Source organism: Paracoccidioides brasiliensis (genome assembly GCF_000150735.1).
Source record: "Paracoccidioides brasiliensis Pb18 unplaced genomic scaffold supercont2.11, whole genome shotgun sequence".
NCBI lineage: Eukaryota > Fungi > Ascomycota > Eurotiomycetes > Onygenales > Ajellomycetaceae > Paracoccidioides > Paracoccidioides brasiliensis.
In genome coordinates, this window is record NW_011371368.1 from 649,025 (window position 1) to 673,051 (window position 24,027).

At 41.0% G+C, this 24,027-nt stretch overlaps 8 protein-coding genes across 8 annotated transcripts in view; 5 read left to right on the forward strand and 3 right to left on the reverse strand.

Annotated features, from left to right (window-relative positions):
• PADG_12301 (uncharacterized protein) overlaps positions 1-1,233 on the forward strand; it is a gene marked incomplete at both ends in the record, with an annotated part of 3,751 nt that extends 2,518 nt beyond the window's left edge. The window contains 2 exons of the mRNA XM_010764638.1: positions 29-1,038; positions 1,132-1,233. Coding sequence (XP_010762940.1) covers positions 29-1,038; positions 1,132-1,233 — 1,112 coding nt within the window. The remainder of the gene's footprint in view (positions 1-28; positions 1,039-1,131) is intronic.
• Positions 1,234-1,747: 514 nt separating this feature from the next.
• Positions 1,748-3,337, reverse strand: PADG_07447 (tRNA 1-methyladenosine methyltransferase subunit GCD14; the record flags this gene model as incomplete). Its single annotated transcript, XM_010764551.1, has 1 exon — positions 1,748-3,337. The coding sequence occupies one exon, from the start codon at positions 3,335-3,337 to the stop codon at positions 1,748-1,750; it is 1,590 nt and encodes a 529-aa protein (XP_010762853.1).
• Positions 3,338-3,884: 547 nt separating this feature from the next.
• Positions 3,885-6,401, forward strand: PADG_07448 (cysteine-tRNA ligase; the record flags this gene model as incomplete). Its single annotated transcript, XM_010764437.1, has 2 exons — positions 3,885-4,184; positions 4,275-6,401. The coding sequence occupies 2 exons, from the start codon at positions 3,885-3,887 to the stop codon at positions 6,399-6,401; spliced, it is 2,427 nt and encodes an 808-aa protein (XP_010762739.1).
• Positions 6,402-8,578: 2,177 nt separating this feature from the next.
• Positions 8,579-10,178, forward strand: PADG_07449 (uncharacterized protein; the record flags this gene model as incomplete). Its single annotated transcript, XM_010764438.1, has 6 exons — positions 8,579-8,861; positions 8,974-9,149; positions 9,225-9,314; positions 9,361-9,441; positions 9,521-9,592; positions 9,684-10,178. The coding sequence occupies 6 exons, from the start codon at positions 8,579-8,581 to the stop codon at positions 10,176-10,178; spliced, it is 1,197 nt and encodes a 398-aa protein (XP_010762740.1).
• A 338-nt stretch (positions 10,179-10,516) lies between these two features.
• On the reverse strand, positions 10,517-11,172 carry PADG_07450 (uncharacterized protein; the record flags this gene model as incomplete). The annotated part of the gene is made up of 2 exons (XM_010764552.1): positions 10,517-10,770; positions 10,923-11,172. The coding sequence occupies 2 exons, from the start codon at positions 11,170-11,172 to the stop codon at positions 10,517-10,519; spliced, it is 504 nt and encodes a 167-aa protein (XP_010762854.1).
• Positions 11,173-11,884: 712 nt separating this feature from the next.
• On the forward strand, positions 11,885-14,269 carry PADG_07451 (uncharacterized protein; the record flags this gene model as incomplete). The annotated part of the gene is made up of 4 exons (XM_010764553.1): positions 11,885-12,073; positions 12,139-12,602; positions 12,663-14,105; positions 14,179-14,269. The coding sequence occupies 4 exons, from the start codon at positions 11,885-11,887 to the stop codon at positions 14,267-14,269; spliced, it is 2,187 nt and encodes a 728-aa protein (XP_010762855.1).
• A 499-nt stretch (positions 14,270-14,768) lies between these two features.
• Positions 14,769-16,252, forward strand: PADG_07452 (co-chaperone SGT1; the record flags this gene model as incomplete). Its single annotated transcript, XM_010764554.1, has 2 exons — positions 14,769-15,569; positions 15,629-16,252. The coding sequence occupies 2 exons, from the start codon at positions 14,769-14,771 to the stop codon at positions 16,250-16,252; spliced, it is 1,425 nt and encodes a 474-aa protein (XP_010762856.1).
• Positions 16,253-23,404: 7,152 nt separating this feature from the next.
• PADG_12302 (uncharacterized protein) lies at positions 23,405-24,001 on the reverse strand (the record flags this gene model as incomplete). The annotated part of the gene is made up of 1 exon (XM_010764639.1): positions 23,405-24,001. One exon carries the CDS (start codon positions 23,999-24,001, stop codon positions 23,405-23,407), a length of 597 nt encoding a protein of 198 aa, XP_010762941.1.
• Between the last annotated feature and the right edge of the window lie 26 nt (positions 24,002-24,027).

Below are 24,027 nucleotides of genomic sequence, written 5' to 3' on the forward strand. Positions count from 1 at the left end.
ATTAGCCCTGCGAGGAGAAGTAAAGCAGCTGCAACTCCTCCCGCTTCCGAATCCCAGCCTGATTTGTTTGAACAGCTCAGCCCAGTGCGCCAGCCAACACGGCCCGCAACAACATCCCCCTTACCCCAGGCCAGCCAAAGCCTACCATCCAAACACCTGCCTGTGCGTCCAAAGGCTCCGCTACGGGAAATCCCCCAGGTTTCAGCTGTAGCTCTTGCGTCCTCACACAGTCATCGTCAGAAGGGTTCAGAAGCCTTTAGGAGAGGTGATTATGCTGCTGCCCATGCATCATATTCTTCCGCCATTTCTGAGCTTCCAGAAAACCACCCCATTATGGTTATTCTTCTCTGTAACCGTGCCCTGACAGGGCTTAAAGTTGGTGAGCCAAAATCAGCAATCAGAGATGCGGATACAGCCATCTCAATCATTGGCCCGTCCAAAGGCGAGTCAGAAAAAATCGATCTAGGGAACGGAGAACCAAGCAAAGACATGAGGGAAGTCTTTGGCAAATCGTTAATGAGGAAAGCTGAGGCATTAGAGCAGCTTGAACGGTGGGCGGAAGCTGCGCAGGTCTGGCGAGATGCAGTTGAAGCAGGCCATGGTGGTAGCACCAGCATCCAGGGACGAAACAGGTGTGAAAAGGCGGCTGGTATATCTCAGCCAACCTCACGAACATCAACTCCGGCGACTTCTACTCGCCCACGACCACTCGAGAAGCCGGCGACTCCCTCAACTAGACCCACGCCCACGAACACACATACTGCCAAGCCAACTGAGGCAGTTAGTCGCCTCCGTGCAGCCAACGAGGCAGCAGACCGAGCTGATAATGAGAAATTCGCCCTCGCGGATTCTGTAGAGGCACGCATAGCAACGTGGAAGGGAGGGAAACAGGATAACCTGCGGGCTCTTTTAGCAAGCCTGGATACCGTTCTATGGCCAGAGGCCAGTTGGAAGAAGATCAGCATGTCTGAGTTGATTCTGCCCAACAAGGTTAAGATCCAGTACATGAAAGGAATTGCAAAGGTGCATCCAGATAAGGTACTTTTTATGGCATTTCCATCCACTTCAATTGTTTCTGCAATCATGCGATCTTTTTTACTGATTTTCCTCTCCCTCTTTTTACTTGAGCAGATACCTGTGAATGCAACCACAGAGCAAAAAATGATTGCTGGATCTGTTTTCAACGCATTAAACGAAGCATGGGATAAATTCAAGCGCGAAAATGCACTTTAGAATGGATCCCGGCCGTTTTTCTATTTCTCACATCTTTGGGATACAAAACCGTTCGAATTGATTTTGTGCATGTTCTCTTCACGGTCCTACGAGGTCCCTCTCTGCCCACAATTGTTCTAGACTACAGCATTTCTCCTTTCCTGTACCATGAAAAACTGAGATATCAGCTTCTTGCCCTGCTCTGTAGTTGGATTGTTGAGCGTTTTAATTCTTCCACGAAGATAATGAAAATAGACGTCTATAGGTTTTGGTGTTCATTTCTGGCTCCTCTCTTAATTGAAATCAAGGCTTTTTGGTGAGATTTATCTGCCTTTCGAGCAAATAAACCAACTCTTAAATTCTGAGGAGTGAGTCAGTTCTCCATTTGATTCTGGGTGCGTGTCCCCCATCCCCCCTCAAAAAAAAAAAAAAAAAAAAAAAAAAAAAAGAAATAGAAGAGGTTGTAGGAGCCCCCCCTTGGTATGATTATTCTATACATGTTAGATATAGTACATTTGCCAGAGACTTCGATAAATCATTTTTTCTCCGCCTCCTTCGTCGCTTTCCTCTGAGCTTTAGCTTCCCGTTTCAGCTGCTTTTTGCTCTTCGCTCCGGTCGTCGTCCCATCTGCGACTCCCGGTTTCGCAACAGACGGCCATTGTTCCCGACACCGCTTCTCTTCATCTTCGGACCATGCAACGGGCAAAACGGCAAATACAAGATATGATGTGTGTGTCTTGAGGTCCGGTTCGGAGCGATGGATTACGTGTCCCTGCTTGTAGGCTGGCACCGGGGACTCCAGAGGCGTTGTTTGTTGTAATTGTAATTGGCCAGATAGGAGTGAGGAGGTAGTGTTATCGTGGTCGTTATTGTTCTCTTCTATATCCACCATCCTGACGACTTTGTTATTTTCAGCACCGTTGCCACCCTGTTCATTCTCATTCTCAGTTTCCTCTTTCGAAGTAGTCACGGGCTCACTATCCGCCTCGCTCTGTCCCTGGCTGGAATGGAAAGCTTTCCCCCGCTCTTCAATGGATCGAAGCCTCTCTATCGATTCCTCCACGTCCCGAGGACCGGGAATGGTACCCCGACCTTTCTCACCTTCAGTCCCATAACGTTCTCTCCGCACCTCAATAAACCGATGCGCTATTTCAACCATCGATATAGATATCCAGTCATGTTGCCGCATTGCACTAATTGTCCGCTGAACTTGTTCCAGACACGGTGAGAAAGTACATATATGAATTGGCGACGACGGGTCAAGGGGAGAAGGTGATCCGTCCGCTGGTTCTCGAACAAGATGCTTCAGTGCATGCCAGGGGGCTGGGAGGTCTAAGAATATAGCGTTGGCTCTGGGAGATTCGCAGGCAAAAGCCTCCCGGAGCAAAAATCCTTCATTATAGACGTCTCGGTGGTTCACGTGGACGATACCTTCCAGACCATGGTCGCGAATCTCTTCGCGAACTTTCATCGCCCGTTGCGCATGGAATTCGAAGCTGTAAACTTTACCCAGACGCTTGTTCCTTTCCGTATCTGTTTGTGAGGGGTATCCGTTAAATACGGCTCTAGCAGCGGCATGGGTGAATGATCCGCTTCCTGCACCTGCTTCTATAAGTGTGCTTCCAGGCCTGGCACGTATCCGGTGTAATATATAACTGTAATCGGGGGTATATACCACTTGGGTTCGGTGGGGGAGGGAGGCAGTCCAAGACTCGGGGGTGGGGGGAAGAAGGTGAATGAATCCGCTGGCTGCTGCAACGGCAGCCTTGGGAGTTATTCGTTTCGCATCCGTGTTCTCATCATCGTCGTAATCACCATTGACTTCCGAAGCATCTATTTCGTCCGCTCTCCTTTTTAATGTAGTAGCTTGTTTCTTTGTTAAGCGCCCGCGCGAACCTGTGTCGACTTTCGACGCAACTATCTGTGAACCCCAAGGTTGACCGATTAATGTGCTGTGTGGAAATGAACCGAAGCGCGTGTTGGTCACTTTCCCCTCGTCGTATCCTAGGTTTTCGTCATCGTGAGCTCTGAGTACTACGGGCATCAGAAGTTTGCGCCTCAAGTGCAGGACGGCGAGAGAGTCTGCCTGGGCCGTTGAGCCCGGGGTGAGGAACGGCGACGCCATGGCACGGTAAAGGGCAAAATGCTAGAGAGTGAGAGATGGGGGATGGGAGAATACGATGCTAAGCAATTCATCAAAACGGGTTGCTCTCCTATGTCGAAATTAAAAAATAAATAATAAAAAAAATATAAAAAAAAAGGTCAATCAAAGATTCATATCTGAACCAGAGATTAAATTACCGTAGACAAAAGAGAAAATTAAAAATGGATTTGGTCAAATAGGGTTTAGGGCTTACCCAGCTGCTCTGAAGCTTCAAATCAAGTGAAGTGCGCTTGTTGCATCAAGATCGGGCAGTCACTGTCAGTCAGCCGCCACAGTCGAATATCCCCCGTCGCTATTTCTTATTTATACCCCGCGCTTCACCTCCTCTCTTCCTCCTCTCTTCCTCCTCTCTCCTCCTCTTCCTCCTATCCTTACAATCTGCGGCTTTGCGCGCCTCTCATTTATGAATATCTTCTTTCGCAGAACTTTCTTTTCCAGCTACTTTGACTTGGCCCAGCAACGCTCTAGAGCTCCCCGTCTCAACATCTCCGCAGTCAGAGTCGCCGCCATGTCGACTACCCGCCAGCAACCGCCCTGGAACCAGCCTCAGCCGCATGCCGAATCTGCATCCCGTCTGCCTCCATTGAAGATTTACAACTCCCTAACTAGATCGAAAGTCCCGTTCGTTCCCCTCGACCCTAGCGGCCGCAAGGTTACCTGGTATGCCTGCGGTCCAACAGTCTACGACGATGCACATCTTGGTCATGCCAGAAACTATGTCAGCAATGATATTCTCCGGCGGATAATGCGTGACTATTTCAATTTTGATGTTCAATTCATTATGAATATTACGGATGTGGATGACAAGGTGCGTGGGAAATTCAGCCCATGCTTTTGGAGTCTGGCGCACGGGCTGATTTATGTTCCCGGTCGTGTACGTGTAAGCTCTGTGTATTAGATTATATCAAGAGGACGACAGCAACATTTTTTCACTGAATATGTGAATTCACACCCATCAATTGATGACGACGTTCTTTCAACCGTTCGTGCAGCATTTGCAGCTTACTTGGAGAAAAAACTCCCACTACTGGAGGCTGGACTCACCCCGGAGCGCTATAGTGGCGAGGTAGAGAAGGTTTACGCGGCCATCCTGAATGGTGGAGCTCTTGATGGTAGTGGAAAGCCTGGAGATGATGAAGCGAAAATAAAAATGCACATCAAGACTGCGGCTTCCGCAGCTAATATGCTCTCCAAAATCGCTACCTCAAAAGAAAGCATCCTCAGTGAGACTTTCTACAAGAATGTCCAGGATGTACTTCTTGAACACCTGGATTCCCTTTATGGATCATCGATACGCGGAGAGGATCGTTCAATTTTCACCAAGTTGACGAAAACGTACGAGGATCGCTTTATGAAGGATATTCGCGATCTAAATGTCTTAGATCCTGATGCCGTTACTAGAGTAACAGAATACATGCCCGAGATCGTACAATTCGTGGAGAGAATAGTTCAGCATAAATTCGCCTATGTAACCTCTGATGGCTCCGTTTATTTTGATATTACCGCATTCGAGGCTTCAGGGAACAGTTATGCCAGATTGGAACCGTGGAATCGGAATGATACTAAACTTCAGGCTGAGGGAGAAGGCGCCTTGATAAATAGGACAACAGAGAAGCGATCACCAGCAGATTTTGCCTTGTGGAAGGCGTCAAAAGCTGGTGAACCTAGCTGGCCTAGTCCATGGGGTGATGGTCGCCCTGGTTGGCACATTGAATGTTCAGCCATGGCATCTGCCAAGCTTGGTAAACAGATGGACATCCATTCTGGTGGAATTGACTTGGCGTTTCCACATCATGACAACGAGTTGGCTCAAAGTGAAGCTTATTGGCATGAAAATTGTGCCCAAAATCACTGGGTCAACTACTTCCTTCATATGGGCCACTTATCCATTCAGGGATCCAAAATGTCAAAATCACTCAAGAACTTCACTACCATCCGAGAAGCCCTTGACAAAGGAGATTGGACCCCAAGAAGCCTTCGTATTGTTTTCCTGCTAGGTGGATGGAAGGATGGAATTGAAATAACTGAGGATCTCGTCAAGGCTGGAAATGCCTGGGAGGAGAAAGCTAATAATTTCTTCATCAATGCTAGAGACTCAGTTGCACAGGCAAACAGTGATGCAGGCTCAACGGATGACACTCTAGCGACTGCACTTAAATCTGCCCAAGATGCCGTCTATCAAAACTTGTGCGATTCCTTTAACACCGCTGGAGCTATGCATGCGATTTCCGAACTTATCTCCAAGTACAACATCTCCAATAAATCCACGTTACCGGTTAAGGACGTCCAGGAAGCCGCAGTGTGGGTCACATCGATGGTCAACATATTCGGTCTCAACGGTAGCGCGTCACCTGTCATAGCTGAAATCGGCTGGTCAGGCATCGATATCCCCGAAGTTTCAAAACCGTATCTCTATCCACTATCCACTATGCGAGATTCACTTCGAGAAGCTGCCAGATCGAAATCAGGCATATCAGAGGAGGCGATAAAGTCGATCGTTGAGAAGGGAACCACAGTAGTTAAACAAACGTCAGACGTATTCGAGGAAGCGGAAGTATACAAAAGCCTCCTTTCTGACTTCTGCACAAAAATCTCCTCTCTCAAGCAAACCGACTCCGTTTCAAAGGAAATCCTTTCCCTTTGCGATCGCGTCCGTGACATAGACTTGTTTGATCTTGGCATCTACCTGGAAGACCGTGATAATCAGCCAGCCCTCGTTCGTCCCGTCACCAGAGAACTCATCCAAGCACGGGAGGAGAAGGCCGCCCGGGCCCACCAAAAGCAGATCGAGAGAGAAAATAAAGAAAAAGAGTCGCTTAAGAGGGCTGAGAAAGGTAAAATCAGCCACCTGGACATGTTCAGGACCACTGAGTATAGTGCGTGGGATGACGATGGTATTCCCACCAAAGATGCGGCTGGAGAGGAGGTTACTAAAAGCAGAAGTAAAAAACTGAGGAAGGATTGGGAACGACAGAAAAAGGCACATGAAGCGTGGTTGGAAAGTAATCGGGGAAATTTCTCATGAATAAAAGCTCTTGTTTCTTTTTTTTTTTTTTGTTTTATTATCATCTATTTGATAATGAAACCATTTTTTTGAGAACTTTTTTTTTGCTGTTGGTATAAGTTCCTTTTTTTATTTTTAATTTTAATTTTAATTTTTTTTTTGGGGGGGGGGCGGCGCGGGAGGGGAATATCTTCGACAGACTTTCAGACTTTGCAAAGGAGGGCATTGGACACTTCGGCCACGATCCGACACATTTTGACGTGAATATTCGATTATACGTCACATAGCAGTCTGGTGCGGTGAACTTATTACGTCCTCCCCAAAGGAGGATTCGCAATTTAATGCATCCCACGCGTTCCAACAGACAATTAGTCCGTTCCCTTGAACTCCCTAAACTCCGAACTGGTAGTTACGCAGCCCAGTTTTGTATCATTCACCTCGTGTCTTCTAGATTGGACTCTTTGTGGAATCGGTTCGAGGATGCCCCGCACACAGACCCGTCTAAAACTGGGTATCCACATGTTACATGCCGAACGAGCTTCTCGGCTCCAAGTCTTGACTCCTACAAATTCGAATCATGGCCCGTTCTGAGCTGAACTTATTCATACAAACATTGACATCTTCTGATCCAGCTCAAGGCACTCTGCTATTAACTGGGATTTATATTTATCTCCGGTTAGACTCCAATGGGGTTTTCGTGGTAATGTATTTGCAAAGGATTCATAAGGGATGGGAGATTCTGTCTTCGCACCCTTTGATCAAGGTTAAGTAAAATATCTCTATCTGCCTCAAAATCTAGAAATAACCCATTATATTTATTTCGCCCTTTTATACCATCCTAACTAAGCAAAATTCTCAAATTCTCACAACTCCTACAACCCCCCGCGTCTGGCCTATTTCAGGCTGTCCAGCGGGCTTGGCCATGAAATTACCCTTCAAGCGCTCAAGGGGGAAGATGAAGTTATCGCCACTGCCCGGAATACCTTCAGGCTGACTTCATTGAAAGATGGAGGGCATCTACGCTTGAGATCGATGCAACATGGAGACCTTTCCAAAATAAAAGGGTCGCAGCTTCGGCACAAGCGATATACGGATGGATAGACATTTTGGTTAACAATTCAGGGTTCGTTATTTATGGAGTAGCTGAGGAGTCTACGTAAATTTATCCTCAGACATGTTTCATTGGGGACGGCCATTCTTGATTTTTCAATTCCTCCTATTCCCAAACTTAGCCAAAAAAACATGCTGTCCATCTTCAACATAAATGCCTCTGGCCACCTCAACACGGTGCGGTCCTCTGCGCGCTACATGCGAGCCCAGAATCAGGCGTGATCACCAACGTCCCAAACGTCGGCGGCTAGGTTAGTAGTCATGAACGAAGTTCGTCCTATCCAGCATCTCTGAATCATTGACCTCAAGAGCTAGCGCCTTGCAGAATTAAATAGTGTCATTTGTATCGAACCACGTTACTTTCGTGCCAAGCTCTGAACCCAAGGAAGCATTTCTCTTCATAATCAACGACTCTAATCTCTTCTGGAGTATTTTCAAGCACTTCAAAACATGTCTGCAACTCTCAAGTCTCAGATATTTGATGATGATCTGAATGATTTTCTGAATGATGACAATATCTTGGGAACTCAGCATGATTATGTAATCCACTTCCCGTTTCCCAAACCTAACTTCCAAGCCTCATTATTACTTAATTCCACTTCATTCCACTTCATTCCTGACTGAGTCTCTTTGTTTCGTATGTATCACTCACTGTGCTTCTTTTCGGTAACAGAGAGTTTGAGTTCTTGCGATAGCTGAGTTTATTGAAGACTCTTTCTGTGACCAACCAGCTCAAAGGCAGCTAAGCCAATTTTGCTCGTTTCCAGAGAGTACACCGTATTACCTCCCTCAGCTGGGAATCAGATATTTACAATATAATACCCTCTCTTCCGGTCGTTTATAAGAATACCCGCAAGCATCTTAGTCTTACCTTATTTCTCTTCATTCTAGAAATCACAGGTTAATTCGTTTTCTGATACGCTCAAGTCATTCTGAACCCTTATTCAGGGGCCCCAATTCAACATTGAACACTACAAAAATAATCTGGTCTTTCATTTCTCTATTCCTTCATTAATCTTTCCTTTATAACCTCAAACGACACAACCTAGCTTCACCACTATATATGGGGCATATGCTCCTATCATTCAATGGCTCTGGGGTCGTTGGCGTCAGCAACTCAGCCTCCTTCAACTGATCCAGTCAGCGGAACTCCAGAGGATAAAGTCCGCAGCTTCATTACCAATATACTGGATTCGATCGTAAATGAATTAGCGAGAGTGGACGGATGCCCATCAATCACTCTAAAACGGCGCTCAAAGGATGCCCGCTTCTTCTTGAATCCAGAAACAGGGTCTCTGGATTGTGACACTGCTGAGCCCTCCTGCACCTATTTCTGGCCTGGCAAAACTGTGCAGGAGGGCTGGAGATTTGGTAGGACACTCTCTCCATCCTGGTGTTCATTTCCATCTTACAACCATTCCTGATTTTTTGTCTGTCCATTATCAATATGAACATGATCTCATTCTTTCATTCTATCGTCCAGCCATTCTTCTACGGATCATGGGCCATATCTCAGAGGCCATCCACGGTAACTTCATAAGCTCAAAGCGGGATATTTACTATCTTGACCCAGTATACTTCGGATCCCAGAGCGTGGTGGATCGATGCATCGACGACCTTGCTTGCACAATTGGTGTGGACAGGTCAGCTTTACACGTGGTACATATTTGAACCGGATTATTTCATTACCACAGAAAATAGGAACTCTTTTCGCTGATTGATTCACAATACCAGGCAGCAGCAGCGAAAGGCCTTGCCGTGGGGAGATTTAACGTTACTCTCAATGATAATTCTACGATAGATGCAGACCTTCACGCTGAGGTTGTATTCCTCTGAACCGTTTACCTTCAAGTATATTAAAAAATTTTAGGGTATGCTTGTTCCTAGGGTGGAGACGGTCAAGAACGTCGATTTATCAGCTGTTCGATGGATCCTGGTTATCGAGAAAGAGGTATATGTATATCTATGCGCATCCAGCTTTTCCCGCAGCTTTTGAGAGAAAGCAGCTGCTGACAAATGCCACTTGCAAGGCAACATTTCGCCGCTTGGCAACTGTTAACTACCACAAAACCTCTGCTGCCGGACCAGGCATCATGATAACAGTAAGGATGATATGTTTCCTACTTCTCAGCTCCCCTATCACTAGGTTTCTCTTTTCCTTCCAGCGGTAAATAATTCAAAACAACGGTGTAGGGGAAAGGCTACCCGGACCTCTGCACTCGAGCATTCCTCCGCTTACTATCCCATACCCTTCCCTTGCCATCGGTATTGGGAACATTGCCATCTTCACCACCCCCTATTTACATGTTCGTCGACAGTGACCCGGACGGCATGGCCATCATGTCCACCTATAAATACGGTTCAAGGGCGCAGGCTCATGAAAACAACAATCTCACCGTCAGCGACATCCAATGGTTTGGTCTGCGATCTTCCGAAGTTGTATCCAGGTTAGATGCACACATACAGGACGATGACGTTCTAATACCGCTGACTTTGCGGGACAGAAAGAAAGCGCAAGATATGCTGGCGCGAAACCCTGTTTTCGCAGAGGATGGGCCGGAGCCGACGTGGAGGGCGGAGTTGCAGCACATGCTTATGTCGAATGTCAAGGCGGAGATCGAGGTGCTGTATGAGAGGGAGGAAGGAGTAGAGAGGTGGCTGGATCTGAAGTTGAGAAAGCTTCTTTGAGGTAGTTCTCTAAGTGTTAGGGTGTTCTGAGCCTTTGTGATTCGACAGGAGTGTAAGGCATTGTGAGACTACACAACAGAAACAGAAAAACGATATAATTACACGCGAAAGAACCAGATTGATCATATCCATTTTATAATAATAAAAGATATTCATAGAACTCCAGCCCCGCTTAAACAAAAATGAAAAAGAGCTCAATCAATCTGTCTATCAACAAAAGATGAAAAAAATAAAAATAAAAACAATGGTCCCTCCCCTCGCAAAGGGTGATTGCAAAGAAGCGCCCATTATCCCATGTCATATGCAAGCATCCCATTTCTTCCATAACACATTAAAAATCAAAGACCCAAGCTCCTCCTCACCTCCCCCCGAACCCTTCTCTCATACTCTTCCCTCTGATCCCTCCACATCTTAGCCGCCTCCAGATTCGCCGGGCTCTCATCATTCGGCTCCGCAAGCATACTCATAACCGAAATGAGAATCTTTTCGACAGACTGGATGGGGCTCCAGCGCTCCGAGGCGTGCTCGTAGTGGTTTGGGTCGTCACCGGGGGGGTGGAGGATGGAGATGCAAACGGTGCCGTTGGGGTATACTGTGGTGCCATAACAAGGAAGGAGAAAAAGCAGTCAGTCACTTGCACTTTTTGAGCAAAATAAAGAAGGGAATTGCATCCGTCCAATCTCCCAACTAGATAGATAGCAAAGTGCATTATTTTGCTTTTTGAGTGGGCGCAGTTGCGCATACCGTTCGGATGCCAGACACCCCCGCCCAGAAACCTCATCATGGGTGGGCTAAGTGGATAATCTCTGGGAAACTTGAGTTCAGCAGCAAAGACACCGTTCTCAAAGGGTGTGCCCTCGGGGCCCTGGATTAACGCTTCCCACAGGAACAAGTCATCTTCGCTGATAGGACCGGCAGTGATGCCGTCCGGGGGATTTGTGCAAAGCAGCTTGTATTCGTGGAAGAGGCGCTTTTGCGCGACGGAGGTTGCCATCGCCAGTTATTTTCTGTGGTTTCTGAGGTTTCGCAGTTGAAGGACAGGATTCGTTCAGCGATGTGATATGCGGTGGCGTGTTTTTGTAACCGAAGATCCCCAAGCTCCACACTATTAATAAGTTGTCAAATGTACGGATACAGAGTTACAGCTTGTTACCCCTTGGTCTGTGCACGAGCTGATTACATAAGGTAACGCATTAGTTTCATGTACACCTCGCTAAAAGGCTTGGCCCTCCTTTCCACGTGACCTGACCCCAATAGAACATTCGTTTAACTAGTTAATTACTAAGTTCGTTATTAACTTCCAGATTCCAAATATCAGTGTCTTGATCGCTTTGAATCTTTTGCTTGATCGATTTGGATCTTGATACAGATTCCAAATGACTTCATCGGCTGTTTGTTCATATCTTCATTAGAAAATAAGGAGTTGGGATGGTTAGCAGCTTGTGCATCCACATTCTCATCTTCCTTTAAGCTAGGTACCTAGGTAAATGAATCAAGCTAACAACCAAACTTGTCCACTCAAACAATCAAGGAATGGATCCCCTGCAGTAGTGGCGACGCCGACTTGCAATATTTAGGCATCTCTTAAATAAATACCAGTCCGGGGGCCGACAGAGTAGTGCGCCTCTTTCTCCAACACTGTTTCTATAGGGTAGCTCTTTTTCTGTTCCTGTGGGAGAAGAATACCGCCCACTGTCGCTGCAAATATGTTGAAGAATATATCTCCAATCAATGGCAACAACCGTACCCTCGAGACTGACGAAAAGACCGACTATTCAAGATGGCGACTGCGTGACGACCGTGGCCGACAAACCTGGCACTATCTCAAGACTGACGAGGAATTGAAAGCATGGCCGCAGACCGTTGCTGACAGGTATCATCTTGGGCTCCCGACTGTCTGTAATACCGTTTATTCTCCTCTATATACATACATTGGGGCATACTGATGGATCTTGAATAGGGGCTTCCTGAGCTCCCTCCCCCCAAGAAACCGCTGGACGCAGCATCCAATGCCCTCTCTTTCTTCTCAAAACTCCAACTCGAGCCTGGCAATTGGGCCTGTGAATATGGCGGCCCAATGTTCCTTCTCCCGGGCTTGATCGTTACCTGGTACGTTACAGGTACTCCAATACTCCCTGAATATGCGATAGAGATCAAACGGTACTTGTTCGCGCGGCAACACCCGGAAGATGGAGGCTGGGGTTTGCATATCGAGGGTCACAGCTCTGTGTTTGGCACCTCCATGAACTACACTGCTTTACGCATCCTGGGTGCAAGTGCGGAGGACCCCAGAATGGTGAAGGCTCGTGGTATGCTGCACAAACTTGGTGGTGCCTTGTTTGCTCCCCATTGGGCAAAATTTTGGCTTAGTGTCCTGGGAGTGATGGGGTGGGAAGCTGTTAACCCTGTCCCACCAGAACTTTGGTGAGTTTCCATGTTAACCCTCATATCCATCAACATATTTCTTGGCTAACTTTTAATCAGGCTGCTCCCAGACTGGGTCCCCTTTGCGCCCTGGAGATGGTGGATACATATGCGTCAAGTTTTCCTTCCTATGACGTACATATATTCGAAGAAATTTAGCCACCCACCCGACGATTTTACTCGACAACTCCGGGAAGAGATTTATACTCAACCCTATGAGTCGATTAATTTTGCTTCTCATCGTGGCGCTATAGCTGATGCCGATAACTATTACCCAAAGCACTGGCTTTTGAACCTTCTCTTTTGGTTGATTGCAAATATCTGGAATGTCCTTCGATGGCCATCCTTGATCAAACGCGCAGAAGACTGGGTGTGGGAGTTGATAACAATGGAAGATCAAAACACGGATTATGCTGGTCTAGGACCAGTGAATGCGCCAATGAACACTCTTAGCTGTTTTATCCATGATGGACCGGGTAGCTACACTGTTCGTCGACATCTGGACCGGTTGCACGACTACATGTGGATGAAAAACGAAGGCATGCTTATGAACGGCACTAATGGAGTACAAGTCTGGGATACGGCATTCATTATTCAGGCAATCCATGTTGCTGGTTTTGCTGATGATCCAAAATGGCGTCCTATGCTTCTCAAGGCTCTAGAGTTCTTGGAGGACCACCAGATGCGAGAATGTGTACCTCAACAAGAGCGCTGCTACCGCCATAGGACGAAAGGTGCCTGGCCGTTTAGCAATAAAACGCAGGGATACACCGTCAGCGACTGCACTGCGGAAGGTCTTCGGGCCGCACTGCTGCTTCAGAAAGTCCACGGGTTTCCCCAGTTAATATCCGACGAAAGATTGAAAGATGCGGTCGATACTCTAATTTCTATGCAGAATAAATCGGGAGGTTTTTCAGAGTATGAAAATACTCGGGGTTCTCCTTATCTGGAGTGGCTCAACGCTGCAGAGGTCTTTGGTGGCATCATGATTGGATACGATTATCCTGAGTGTACAACCGCTGTCCTTACTGCTCTATCCTTCTTCAGCAAGTTCTTCCCGGATTATCGTACAAAGGAAATCGAGAGAGTAAAACTCAAAGCAGTAGAATATATTCGCCGCGTCCAGCGCCCTGATGGGAGCTGGTATGGAAGCTGGGGTGTCTGTTTCACCTACGCTGCCATGTTTGCACTGGAAAGTCTTGCCCATGTTGGCGAAACATACGAGACCAGCGAACTGGTTCGCCGGGGTTGCCAATTCCTAGTTGACAAACAAATGGAAGACGGCGGCTGGGGGGAGTCGTATCTCAGCTCCGAGCAGAAGGTGTACACGCACTATGAAACATCGCAGGTTGTGCAGACTTCCTGGGCCTGTCTTGCGCTGATGGACGCCGGATATCCAAACAAGGAAGTTCTCAAGAATGCAATGAAGCTGTTGATGACAAAACAGCAAGCAAATGGAGAGTGGCTTCAAAATGGAATCGAGGGCGTGTTTAACCAGTCATGGTATGATATGCTTTTTGGCAGTCCCAATTTAACCGCCATGAAGATAAATGCTAATTTACCTTTCCTATTCTAGCATGATATCCTACCCGAATTACAAGCTCTACTGGCCAATTCGAGCCCTGGGGCTCTACGCTAGAAAGTTCGGCAATGAGGAAATTCTGTAACAACGCGATGCGAGACTCGAGATCTGGAAGCTATCCATTTCCAGCTGCGACTGATAATGTAAATTGCCTAATTTGTTTTCACCGCTACTTGCAATAGAGTATGAATTATACTGGATAGATGCCCATATATCCCTTACATAAGTATAAGTTATTCATCCAATTCAAGTGGTCAAGCGGTTCTATGCTCTTCTAATTCCCTTATTTTGAGCTGCCTCCGGGTAGAATCAACGTCACGTGAATAATAATATGTCCCCAAGGTTTGCCCACATCTCCCAAAACCAACAGGCCAAACTTATGGAATCATTCAATGGATGCAACTACATCCACTTGTGATATTAGCAAACCTCTGAAATCTCACCACATCAATTCTTCAAATCATATAATGAAGCACTAATAGCCTCCTCTTCTACCGCTAGCACCTATTGAAAATCGATCGCCACCTTCATTATTTTGACTATCCCCAAAACCAGACCGACTAGAGAGCTCAGTAAAGCTCAGAATGGACGAAGCCCAACGTGGCGCAAAGGCTCTTTCTGCTTCCAACTTCCCAGCCGCGATTGAGCACTACACTCGTGCCCTCGCTATTAACCCGCATGCCACAGATTACTACATCAAACGGTCAACAGCCTATTCGCGCCTGCGCCCAGCTGACGGGGGTCCCAACGGCCAAGCAGCTCTTCACGATGCCGAAATGGCCGTTGCACTCGGTTTGAAGCGTGCAAGACGGGAACAGATACTGTCCAGCCAAATGCGTCGGGCTATCGTGCTCTACCACTTAGAGAGATATGGGGATGCAGATTTCCTGTTTAAACTCGTGAGGGATAAGGTTGGCCCTGCTGTTCAGAATACTGTAAAGTCTGCGATGACGAATAACAATGGCAGTACTGCTGCTGCGAAGGCGAATCGGGAGCTGGATATTTGGGAGATGAAGGTGGCGAAGTGGGTAAAAACATTGGGAAAGGATGACGAGAGGATGCAGGTCACTGTTAAGGAATACCCTGATATCAAGGTACCAGAGGCAGCAGAGTTGAAGGAGATTTTTCGTAAACAATTAGCTGCGGTTGATGTGGGTGAGGAAAAGGGGTCTGTGGACAAAGGGAAGGATGCGTCCAGGCAAGAAAATGGGCAACCACCCGCGGAACAAGAGCAGTCTGATTCACCGCCAACAGTTGCCCCACAAGCTCCTCTCACGAACAAGGTGCGGCATGAGTGGTACCAGACAGCAGATACGGTGGTTATAACATTGTACGCGAAGGGTGTTCCTAAAGAGAAGGCGGATATTGATATCCAGGAAGACTCGGTATGATTCCCCTCCCATTTCCTCATAGACATTGATATGATGGCTAATAACTATGTAAGCTCTCTATAACTTTCCCCTTGGCCTCCGGATCGGACTTCTCCTTCAACCTTGAACCACTATTCGCACCTGTTGACTCCTCTGTCTCCAAAACGTCTGTGATGTCAACAAAAATTGAAGTTGTTCTCCGCAAGAAGCAGTCAAGTCTAAAATGGGCAGCACTAGAGGGCACACACCGACAAGCAAATCCCACGGGAGCAAATAATGCCGCCCCTCCAATAACACCAACCTCTATACTGTCATCACAGCCCAGCACGTTACTACCTACGGAGGGTGTGCCATCATATCCTACTTCATCCCGCACTGGTCTTAAAGATTGGGATAAAGTGGCATCCTCCCTAACTAAGAAGAAAGAAAAAAAGAAGAGTTCTTCTAAAGGCAAAGAGATCGAAGCTGCTGGTTCTGAAGACGACAATGATGACGAAGGCCTCCAATCCGATGACTCAGACTATGGCACTGGTGATCCCGTTGATGCTTTCTTCAAAAAGCTGTACGCTAACGCAGACCCTGATACGCGCCGGGCTATGGTGAAGAGCTATTATGAGAGCGAGGGAACGGCATTGAGCACGAATTGGAGTGAGGTGTCAAAGGGAAAGGTGGAGCCCAAGCCTCCATCGGACGATTGATTTGTTTCGGATGGAAGTCTTATTCTTCGATATAGAATTTTTACCAAGCAATGAGCTATATCATCCCCCCTACTCCCCGGAACTACAGAAGATGGGTCGGGGTATATCTCGCCGTGCCGGGTTGTTAACGCTTCAGCTGTAGGGATGCCTCTCCCAGCCCGGGCTCTAGTAAGACAATGAAATAGAATGAATGTCATGATTGATGTGGATTTAATAGCTTCTGGCGAATGAAGTCTGTGATTTCATATTTTCAGTTTAGCCTCTTGCTATTCCTGATCACAACATGAGCAGATTTCTATTTGCGGAATTATAATAAGATCTTTAATCTTACTTTGTGCTTATTCAGTCACTGGAATTCAGGTTTATTTAGTTTCATCGAAGAAAAATCTCCCAAGTTAAATCTATACCATTTAAAGAAAGAAAAAAGATAATATGAATAGTAATTATGTCGGACCCTTCCATCACGTAACTTATATTCCATCAAATAGTCATTTTCATGATCAGCAATTTTTGCAATTGATCAAGCTTGTTATTTTGTCAGGTTATAAGACATGTTTTGCATTTAAACATGTTAATTTAAAAGTTATCTTGTCAAAATCAAACTTTCTGAACAATATCATCTTATTTGATATTTTAAAAGATTTTTAAATTTATGTTTATATTTTAATTTTTTAATTAATTAACAACAACAATAATAATAATAATAATAATAATAATAATAATAATAATAATAATAATAATAATAATAATAATAATAATAATAATAATAATAATAATAATAATAATAATAAAATTATAAAATCTCTTGAAAGAAATTTAAAAATCTAGAGTATTTATATATATTAATAAATAACAATAAGTTTTATCTTTAATCTTTTATAAATAAGAAAATAATAATATAAGATAATCTAGCTTTTTATAAAATATTTTAAATAATAGTAATATAAAAGTAAAAAACTAATATAAGAAGTTTTGATATCATAAATTCTTTATTTATTTAGATTTAGAATTTATTTAGTAAAATTATTTTTTTTAGTCTACATCAATCTTTAATTCACTTATACTATTTAAGTTATTTAATATGTAAGTAAGAGTTGAGTGTCATAGCTTTAATCTAGATACAGATAAATAAGTATTTAATTACTGACTTAATAAGCTATATCAATAAAATACTAAGATAATTTCTAAAATATAGATCTTGATAAGGCCTGCTTTATATAGCTTTTAAAATCTTATCATTTTTCTTACTATTTTATTCTTAGCTCATCATCTCTATTCTTAGTGTATTATCTTTTTTTTAACATCTTACTCTTTTCTTAGTACTATTGCTATGCAGTTTCTGTGGAGTAATTGTGAGATAGTTGCTATGCCAATATTTGAATAAAGTCTGTTGTATTCAGTAGTTGTAGTCTGCTCTATCTGATGAACTTATGAGATTGAGTGATCTTGAATGAATGCTGTTCTACATTATTATATTATTTCTCTTTTTAAGTTTAGATATACTCTTATACTGATAGATCATCATCTGCTTTATTCACTAGATAGTTATCTTTTTTCTAAGTTTTTAATTATTTACTCAGTTGTTTTAAAGATTTTATCTTTATTGAATTTACTATGTGAAACTTTTGAATCAGATGCAGAACTCTCTTTAGATTTTTTACTAAATGTCATGTTGAATCATTGTCAAATTCTAATCATTTTACTCAGTATTAAAGTTTTTTATAGATAATATAATTTACTAGAATATTTTCAATCTCTTATTTATTTTCACTTTGTATTTTAACTGATTTTGAAGTCTTATTTAATTGCTCTGATAGAAAGTTATTCACAGCTTTTTATAACTTATCAGAGAAGAATATTGAGTGAATTTTCATACTATCTAATAGATTTAGTTTATAACTATTACTTATTTTCTCAATAATTTTAAAGAAGTTTTTATTTTATTTTATCAGCTTTCTACTTCGTATTGAGTTTTATAATTCTTGAGTGATAGAAAGATCTTCTTCTCTATCTTAAAATTTAACTCATAATAATATCTGTTGATATTTAACTTTATAATTTTTTGTGTTTTTTTTCATATTAACAGCTGCTAGCTTTCAGATTTCTTTTATTTAAATAATATACTTTTTAACATCTTTTTGTTTGAACTTTCTCTGTTTAAACAGTATTTCTAATAGTAGTTTTCAATCAAAAAAAATTTAAAATTCATATATATAGATAATTAAAAATGATATTATTTTAGTAAATCCATTTTTTAGAGCTTTAGCTACATGATTTATTATTAACAATTACTTATTTCAATTGTTCTGATAGTAATTTATGTATAAATATAGTTTAATTATCAGATACTAATTTATAATCTCAATCTGATTATCTGTTTGTATGTAATGAGCTGATAAGAGCTTCAGCTTAACTTTCAATCATTTGATGAATTCATTTCAGAAGTCTGAAATAAACTATAGTTTTTGATCTAATATAATTAAATTTAATACTTTATACTGTTTATAATAATACTTTAAGAAAAGTTTTATCAGCTCTCTGATGTTAGTTTTTTTAATAATAAGAATAAATATGAGCTTCTTGCTTAATTGATAGACAATTATTAATATCATATCATTATTTTTTTTATTATAGAGCTATTTATAAAGTTTATTGAGATGTGTTATTAGACTCTGTTAGAGATTAGCAATGACTTTAACAGTTTCAAAGTCTTATCATAGAAAATTTTCATTTATTAGCTCATTAAATAATTATTTATGTATTGATTAATATTTTTAATTCAGTCATTTCAGTAATATTTTATCTTTACTAATAAGCATAGCTTTTCTTTTCAGAGTACACTATTGACAACTAGTCATAAATCTTCTTTAAAAAATATATTTAAAAAGTAAATTCTTTCTTAATTAATATCATTAAGCATTTTTTAAAGTATAAAAAATCATCTATTAGCTCTTAAAATTGTTTTTCTAATTATACCTTCTTATATTATAAGCTTAATAACTTTATCTCTCTGTTCTTTATCTTTACATTATTTAGAATCTTCATACTTATGTTCAAAGTCTTGACTTCAATAAATTCTTTAATGATTTTAGAGTTTAGTCTTTTTGACTTAAGAAATAGTTATATTCTGAAGTAATTTTTTTGGAATCTTTGATTTATTTAAAGCATCTGTTAGTATATTTTAATAATCAGATTAATGTTAAATTAGAAAGTAAAATTATAAAAAAAAACTCAGTTCAATATATTTATCTGATATTGAGATTTTTAATGATTATAAAATACTTAAGTGCTCAGTGGTCTATTAGAATATTAAATCTCTCTTCTTTTTAAAGTTCCTTAAGTTTAATTTATCATTCTGATAAATCTCTCACTATTACTAGTATTTTTTTACCATGAATTTCATAGTTTCTTTTTATACTATTTATAAATAAAGAGTAGAATATTATAAAATATCACTGTTCATTCTTATATAACTAAGACAGAATATTAACTATAGTATTATCTGATATATCAGTCTTTACACAGATCTCTCAATTCAGATTATAATAACAAAGCACTGAGATATCAGATAGAGCTTTCTTCATTTAATTAAAGATATTTTGATAAATCTCATTTTATTTAAAAAATTGATTTTTCTAAGTTAGCTTAAATAGTGACTTTGCAGTCCAGCTATATTTCTTAATGAAGTGCTAATAAAAGTTTTGAAATTTCAAGAATAATTGAATTTTTTTAATTATATTAAGTACTATTTATCATGATATCACTGTAATCTTCTCAGAGTCAACTTTAATCTTTTGATCAGTGATAATAAATCTCAAATACTTTGTCTATTGAATATGAAACTTATATTTTAAGATACTTGTCTACAGCTCTATCTCTTATAACCTGATTAATATTTTCTTAATATATTTTTTATACTCTTTTAGAGTTTTGCTGTAGATAAGTAGATTATTTATAAAAATAATCATGAACTGATTCAAGTAGTCAAAAAAGATAATGTTTATAAAGTGCTGAAAGATGACTAATTTCTTATTCAGATTAAAAAGCATAACTTTGTACTTGTAAATTTTATAATAATTTCTAAAAATAATTAAATCTTCTGTCTCTAAGTGCATATAGATCTAATAAAAACCTTGTTAAATATCAACTTTGATAAAGTATTTGATCTTATTTAGTTATTTTATAAGCTTATTTATCAGCAAAATTAAATAGTAATCTTTTTTTAAGATTGCATTAAACTTTTGATAATTTATATAGAATCTCAATTTGCTTGCTATATGAGTAATAAGAATTGATGATGTAAAAAAAATAATAATAGATGAGATAAAGCTCTTCTTTAAATTAGTCTCAAAATATTATTTGACTATCTCTAATTTCTTTAAATTCGTTCTGTATAGATGTTAGGCTCAGCGCCCGACCGGCGCCCGGTTAGACTCGACCCGGCGCCCGGCTGGCTCAGCGTCTGACCGAGCCCGACCGAGGCCCGGTGCCCGATTAGGCCTAATCCTCATCACGTGACCACGCGACCATGTGGGTGGTTATAATCCAGGCAGGCCCCAGCACCCCCTTTCATCCCATCAAGCTTAGTATTTCGTTATATAGCAGTTAGCAACGCAGAGAGTTTCCTTATGCAGCTCGCATTCGCTCCCTAACAATAGAGATGTGTGATCAATAGCTTTATTAAAATCAGCTCTCTTCTCAAGCTCAATCTTTTAGTTCACTTCTTTCTGAAAGAAGAATAATTGATCAGAGACAGTTTTTGAGAAGATATTATAAAACTCTTTAAATTCTTCAGTAGCAATTTGTTAATTATTTCTTTATTCTTTAATTTTGTATCAATAATAATCTTCTTTCTTTCTTCAATAATTCAGTCTATCTTATAGAGGTTTATAAAAAAGATCTTTAACTTTTCACTTTTTTGATAGTAATGAAAAGCAATATCTTCAAAAACTATTATTTTTGATGAAGTCTTAAGAGTTGGCTTTTTCCTCTTAGTAGCTTCATGTCTGACTTTCTCATTAATAAGTCTATTATAATGATTGATGTTTTATTGATTCTCTGATCCTGCTGCTGATTTTTCAGAATCTTTCTTAAAATAACTATACTATACTCTTTAGAGATTCTATCTTCAAGCATACACTGATCTGATTAGACTAAATATTGATTTTTCATATCTAGTCATATCTTTTACTCTGTTAATCAGAACTGATCTAGAATTATATCAGTATTTTTCAGATCTATTAGTAGTATTAATATGTTGACAAATTTTCATTCATTCACTTATAAATATAAAGAGATGATTTCTATAATTGAAGTTTCTCTCTGATCATTAAAACTCACAATCTAATGATCTTTCATCAGTATCTTTAGATTTACTTTGAAGACTTTGAAACACCTGTGTGCAAAGCTTATATTGATAAAAATACAGTAAATTGCTTTAAAATATATTAATGATCTTGTAGAAATGACATATTCATTAAAAACTACTTTTGTATTTACAGTAAAGAGATTTTCACTCATCAACTATTTGATATTCAAAGTCTCTAGTATAACTATCTTATCTAAGAAGAAGATTTCTATTGAGTTTAATTTCTTTCTGATTTAATAATGATAATCTCAATATTCACTTTTATCATCTTTGATTTTTGTTTTTATAAGTAGTTTTAAACCACATGATTTTTACTTCAGTAGTTGAAGTATTTAATATATTTTTTTTAATTCTCAGTTCTTATCTTATTTTCAAAAGTCAATATCATCATCACTGTTTCAAACTTCTTAAAATGATTTTCTTTTATTTTTGAACTTAGATGTTTGGCAGCTTTATTATTAGTCTGATTTTCAATATATGCAACGTAGCTTTCTTTTGTTGAAAAGTAATCAGTATTGATAGTTAGCTTGTATTTTATTCTAAAGAGCCAGTTCTCAAAACATCAAATTCTTTCTATTTATAAGATATTTAAAATTATTTAGCTTGACTGATTATTATATCTAATGTGTGTTTATTAGTTTAATCTGTAAAACTAATAAATTCACTATTTGCTATAACATGTTCTTTTTTTTTATCAGATTATTTACTTGGCAGTCAAATTTCTTTCTTTATCTTCTATCTTCATATCATTCTACTCTATTTCTATCTAGAGTATCTTTTGCATTGTTCATAAGATCAGCAATTTTTTGACTTACTCAATCTGTGTTCTTCACTATAGTCTCAATAAACTATCTTTTTGATATGAACTTCTCTGACTTCATGTTTTTTCCAGTCAGAGTCAGTATGATTCAGTTCAATCTTTATTGACTATTAAATCCTCTAATAGCTTCTGATATAATGATCTTCTTATGAATTCAAAATAAAAGTAATAAAAAACTTTCAAAAATTTTTCATCTAAAAATCTACTTTTAAAAGAGCAGGAAAAGTAAAAGATCTTAGTATTATGTCACAGCTTCGATCTAGATGTGGGTAAACAGGTGTTTGATTGCTGACTAGATAAGCTACATCAATGAAGTACTAAGATTATTCCTGAAAGACGGGCCTGGATAAGGCCTGCTTTATGTAGTTCTTAGCACCTTAGCATCTTATCTTTAGCTCATTACCCCTGTCCTTAGCACATTACCCCTTTCCTTAGTGCCTTACCCCTTTCCTTAGCGCCGTTGCTATGCAGTTTCTGTGGGGTAATTGTGGGGTGGTTGCTATGCTGATGTTTGGACGGAGCCTGTTGTATCCGGTGGACTTATGAGGTTGGGTGGTCTCTGGACGGATTCGTTCTACGCCATCGCATTGAGTGAGAAATTTCATGATAGATATGCAGCTTCAGAAATTGCAGATATTTCTTGCTTTTTAATAGCGTTTATTATGAGTTCAAGTCTACTCTCTCTCTCTCTAGAAAATTTAAACCCCTTTTATTATAAATTAATTGATGGCATGATTGCGCGTTAAAGTGGATGAGTTAAGAGAAATTTGAGATGTTTGAATTTGACGGTTCGCTCAGTGGGAATTACATTAGTTAGTTATGTCACAGTCATACTCCTGAAAATGCTTCCAGCCTTCTAACTGCCAGATTCTTCCGTAATGAATCAGTTCCTCTATCGTCTCAGTTCACTGCTCCTCCCTTAACCTCTCTTCGGTATACATATCCTACAAACTCTTCTCTTGTCTCATTCTTCCTCCTCACAATCACCATTCACAACCTTTTCCTTATACAAAATAAATTGTACAAAGATCGCAAGGTCCAAAATGAGTGTGCCCAAACTCCCCAACAGCCACGATGCATTCACCAAAATATACCTAGCATAAATTCTCCTCTGCTCACCTAGCCGGCAAATGCCACGTTCCCCTTTGCACCGCGGCAAATATGCAAATATCGACAATATATAGGTCAGGTTCCCCACGCACGCGAATAGGAAGAAAAGTAACGAAACCCCTTCAGTACTTTTCCTCTTGTAGTTCAGTAAGAGCTGCGGAATACGACTGCCCAAATACAGCGCTGCGCAAAGGTAGCCAAATATTTGGCCCAATGGGTCCAGCTTCAGAGAGTGGCTATCAGATGGCAGTCGGTCTTTGCGCCTGCTCCGCGACGAGCCTGAGCTGACGTACCAGCCTAGCACGCCTGCAGCACAAACGAGGGCAACACTGAAGATGTTGAAGGCAACAATTTGTATGGTGGAGGTATGCTGGAGGGGTTGTGCTTGGGGTGCAGCGGTGGTATTGCTGGCGGCGGTCGGGGTCGGTTTACCGGGATCCAATAACGGCATTGTCGGGGACAAATGGGTGCCATCCA